Raw genomic sequence first — 4397 nt, 5'->3', positions numbered from 1 at the left:
AAAAAAAAAAAAAATAGTAGTATGGAGTTGCCTTTTAAAAATCAGAAATATCCTTCTGTGACAAAAACCAAGGTGAAGCAATGAGCTATGGGGTCTGGCTCTAAGATCTTACTGGTACTAGTGGCTGGTGGGGCCTGGATCTACAATGCCACCTCTATTGTCACAGTCAACTCAACATCAAGACTGAGGAACTGAAAGACCAGTAAATGCTACCGTTGCCAGCCTATAGTAAACGGGTTAATTTAGGGTGTTTCTTTTTGTTTTGAAATTAGACAGGCAGGGCATGGTGGCGCTTAACTTTTAATCCCAGCACTCCAGAGGCAAAGGCAAGCAGATCTCTGACTTCGAAGCCATCCTGGTCTGCAGAATGAGTTCTAAGATAGCCAAGGTTACACAAGGGAAACACTGTTTCAAACACACACACACACACACACACACACACACACACACACATTACATGATGGGGCTGGAGAGACAGCTCAGTGGTTAAGAACACTGTCTGCGGTTCAATCACCAGCACCCCTCTGACAGTTCACAATTCTTAACTCCAGCTCCAGGGAATCAATTTGACACCCTCACAGAGACATACATGCAGACAAAACACAGATACACTAAAATAAAAAATGGTAACTAAAAAATGTTACAAAGTATCCTATGAATATGTACAGACTCTGTATCCACTTAAACTTTTAAAAATCAAATCAGGTTTTAAAAATTAAAAACAAAAAACAATTACCAGAACTAACAATCCCTTTCCTGGATAAGTAACCAAAGAAAATTAAATTATAACCTTGTAAAGAAACCTGTTCACTAATAACAATTGTAGCATTATTCACAAGAGCTAAAATACGGGACCACCCAATCTAGGTTGTGACCTTATTAATGGTTGCTCTTATGACATTACAGATTCTTTTGAAGCCAGGGCATTGCAGGTGCCAGTTCCTCTATCACTGAATAGCCATGGCTTCAACAGACAAATAGAGAAAGAGAATTAGACATACTGTAAAATATTACTCCTTAAAAAAGGAGACCTGTCACATGGACAGAACCAGAAGACACTATGCTGAAAAACAACCCTGACATTGCAAGAAAAATGCTACATAATTGCATTCATAGGGAAGTTAAATCCAAGCACACAGCTAGAAATCAAACGGGGCAGGGCTAGAAACCAGACTTTTCCCAAAGAATACAAAGTGGGAAATATGGAAGAGTGACAAGTCAGGAGCTCCAGGGTAGAACAGAGGACTGTGGGTAATCAAAGACTACTGTATCCAGGATTGTGCCCAGTAAGTTCATCTTAGCAAGTCTTATAATTTACATTTGTCACTTTAGTAATCATATACATTATTACTACCTATTTGCATCCCATAATATGTGACTAACCTAAAATATACTTAATAAGTTTTTCAAAAAAACATTATTTCTGTGCATGTGTATGTGTATAAGTGTATGCCATGCCTGTCCGTGGGTACCCAGAAGGCATCTTTCCCTTGGAGCTGGAGTTACAGGCAGTTGTGAATGGTCTGAACAGGGTGCTAAGAACTGAACTGAGTTATCTGGAAGAACAAGATGTGCTCTCCTTAATCCCTGAACCACCTCTCCAGCCACCACATTAAGGTTTAAGAAAGGGGGAAAAAAAGCAGGCATGGTGATATATGTCTTTAATCCCAACACTCAGGAGGCAGAGGCAAGTAGATCTCTTTGAGGCCAACCTGGTCTACAGTGTGAGTTCTAGGACAGCCAGGGATACACAGAGAAACCCTGGCTTGAAAAACAAGCAAACACACAAAAGTCTGATGAAGTAAGTGGTCCAGACCTGTGATCTCAGCCCTTGGAAGGTGTAAATAAGCATTGAGTCAGTAGTTCAAAGCCAGAACCAGATACAACTGAGTTTGAGGCAAGCCTGGGTTACCTAACACCCTGTCTTTAAAAAAAAAGAAAAAGGAAAAAAAAAAAAAAAAGAAAGAAAGAAAGAAAGAAAGAAAGAAAAGGAAAAAAGAACTTGTATGTATTATGATTTCTAGTCCAAAAAGAAAGAAAGAAAGAAAGAAAGAAAGAAAGAAAGAAAGAAAGAAAAGGAAAAAAGAACTTGTATGTATTATGATTTCTAGTCCAAAAATCTGGAGTTCTTCCTTGCCTTAGTGAAAGATTCACCATTTAATTTATATTTTTCCTCTTTTTTTCCCAATCTTCAACAAAAGCTCTCTTTCCTCCAGAGTAGGCTTCACCATCATTCTCTCAAGGTCTCTTCTGACAAAACCAAGTGTTTACTGGACACTGTTAGCCGCAGCAGTTAATAAATAACCAGTGCTACCTAGTGTCGGAAAAGCAACCTTCAGCAAGTTCACAAAAACAGACCTCTCTCTCTCTCCTCAGCAGTCCCCAACACTCACTCCCTAAACAAAAACCAAGGAATGTAGCCCAAATGTTAAGCACACTTACAGGCTCCACACTTAGGGGCTCAATTCCCAGCCCTCTCTCCCAAACAGCAAAAGGGTGCTACTCTTTGGGACGACACTTGGCAAACATTCCCACTAGTTAAGCATTTAAATCTGCACGGCCAGAACAGGTGGTCAGACGGAATATGGAATAGAGTCAGCACACAAGAGCCAAACTGAAAAGTAACTTTAGCGCCAGGACGGATAGGTAGGCTGTTAAAGGGTTGAGCATGGGAGCGCTGGCGTAGTAGCTGAGTAGTGCGGCGCTTGCCTTGCCTGTTGCGATACCTTGGAAGTGAAGCCGGCGGGGTGAAAGAGAAAGTAAAGACAGCATTTGGTGTAATGAGGAATGCGCTGAATTAGAGGAAACCCTCTAGGCCAGGTGTGGTAGCACCAAGCCATTAATCCCAGCATTCAGGAGGCAGAGGTAGGAGGGGATCTCTGTGAGTTCAAGATCAGCATGGTCTACAGAGTTAAGTTGCAGGACAGCCAGGGCTCCGTAGAGAGACCCTGTGTCAGAAAACAAACAAAAAATTAGAAAGAGACCCTCTGATTTGACCAATCACCCGTGTCAAATCGTGCCACAATCGAATCACCACCAAATTGCCAGACAAGCGGCTATGCTGGGTTTCTGAGGTTGGACTCCTCAGGTAGCCCGTGTCTAGGCAGAATGATGCCAGCAGCTACACTTTTGAGAACAAGGTCAGGTCAGGACTTGCCGCCAAACGTAGGAATGCAGCCACCCCAGGCAGTCTATTGCAATTGCACATTGGGCCGGGTATGTGTTTCTCTGGCTTCAGGAAACCAGTCTTCAGATTCTAGGAGCCCGTGTCGACGTCCTCTCTTCCTGCAAACCCCATCTAAGCACCTCTCCTACAGAGCCCAGGCGCTTGGGGATCCGCATGCCCTGCTCTGAGCCCACCACCACTATCACTGGCAAGTACTTACGCAGAAACCAGTTTCCCGTTCAGGATTCCCGCTGGTGCCATGGCCTTTGATAGTCTGCCACCCACGGTGAACACCAGCAAAAATCAGGTTCCAGTCCCTCCGCGCGCGCAGGACAGCACAACCCACGTGCTCAGGGACCTCCCGGGGGAAATCAGCTAGTGCGCCTGCGTCGCGCTCCCAGCATCGAAGGTGCGCAGGCGACCCGGAAAGACGTCGTGACCCGCTGACAACGGAGGCCCAGGAGCGTCTGTGGGAGCCGGTGGGCCCAGGCAGCAAGAGGGTTGTCACCAAAGACTGGTTGGCGGCAATGACTGGCTGCGGAAAGAGCCTGTGTGGAGCCCGCCTCTGATGAGCCCGGAGCTTCCCGCCTCGCTGTTAGCCAATCAGAGATAGTGTGTAGGGGGCGCGGTGGAACTGGGCGGAGTCCGGGCAGGAATGGGCCTGTCTGAGCAAGTTTGCGTGACCTAGGTTGCGGCGACAGAGTCCTGCAAAGCAGTGTGATTTTGGATCGTACTGGCTTCTCCGGGCAGGATCTTGGAGGCTTTAAGCTGATTACGGCTACTGACCTGGAGCAGGCAATGCGGCTTTCCACGTTATCATAGGCCCTAGCTTTCAGAGTGTGGTGGGGGACACTTGGGATAACTGCCTCTCTGTTACCCTCCTAGCAAGAGTGAGGATATCCTAACGAGGCAATTGTGTCCCTCTGGTTAGCCATCTTCGGAGAAAGCACTCCAGGGAATTGCTTTTCCACCAGCCAGAGTAGAAATTTGTTTCCGGGGAAAGAGATTTCAGAGATCACCTTGCAGGACTGAAGCCAAGACAGTGATGGACCGGTCCACACCTCGACCTTCACTGTTCAGCTCTATATCAAGTCTGACTCTTTACTTAAACCTCAGCTTCATATTAGAACTCAGAAGATAAGACTTCTCTTTGTTCCTCTTCCCAATGTGGCCATATTGACTAAATCTCCTTTTTCTATATATTACCATTACTTGTTTAATCGACTTATTA

At 45.3% G+C, this 4397-nt stretch overlaps 1 protein-coding gene across 1 annotated transcript in view; it reads right to left on the bottom strand.

Moving 5' to 3' along the window:
• Mthfd1 (methylenetetrahydrofolate dehydrogenase, cyclohydrolase and formyltetrahydrofolate synthetase 1) overlaps positions 1-3706 on the bottom strand; it is a 64483-nt gene extending 60777 nt beyond the window's left edge. Inside the window, exon 1 of the mRNA XM_021178764.2 lies at positions 3387-3706. Within this exon, the coding sequence (XP_021034423.1) occupies positions 3387-3427 (41 nt within the window). The 5' untranslated portion in view covers positions 3428-3706. The remainder of the gene's footprint in view (positions 1-3386) is intronic.
• Between the last annotated feature and the right edge of the window lie 691 nt (positions 3707-4397).

Source organism: Mus caroli, chromosome 12, assembly GCF_900094665.2.
Source record: "Mus caroli chromosome 12, CAROLI_EIJ_v1.1, whole genome shotgun sequence".
NCBI lineage: Eukaryota > Metazoa > Chordata > Mammalia > Rodentia > Muridae > Mus > Mus caroli.
Note: the sequence above shows the minus strand (reverse complement) of the source record. Positions and strands in the feature narration are given on the sequence as shown.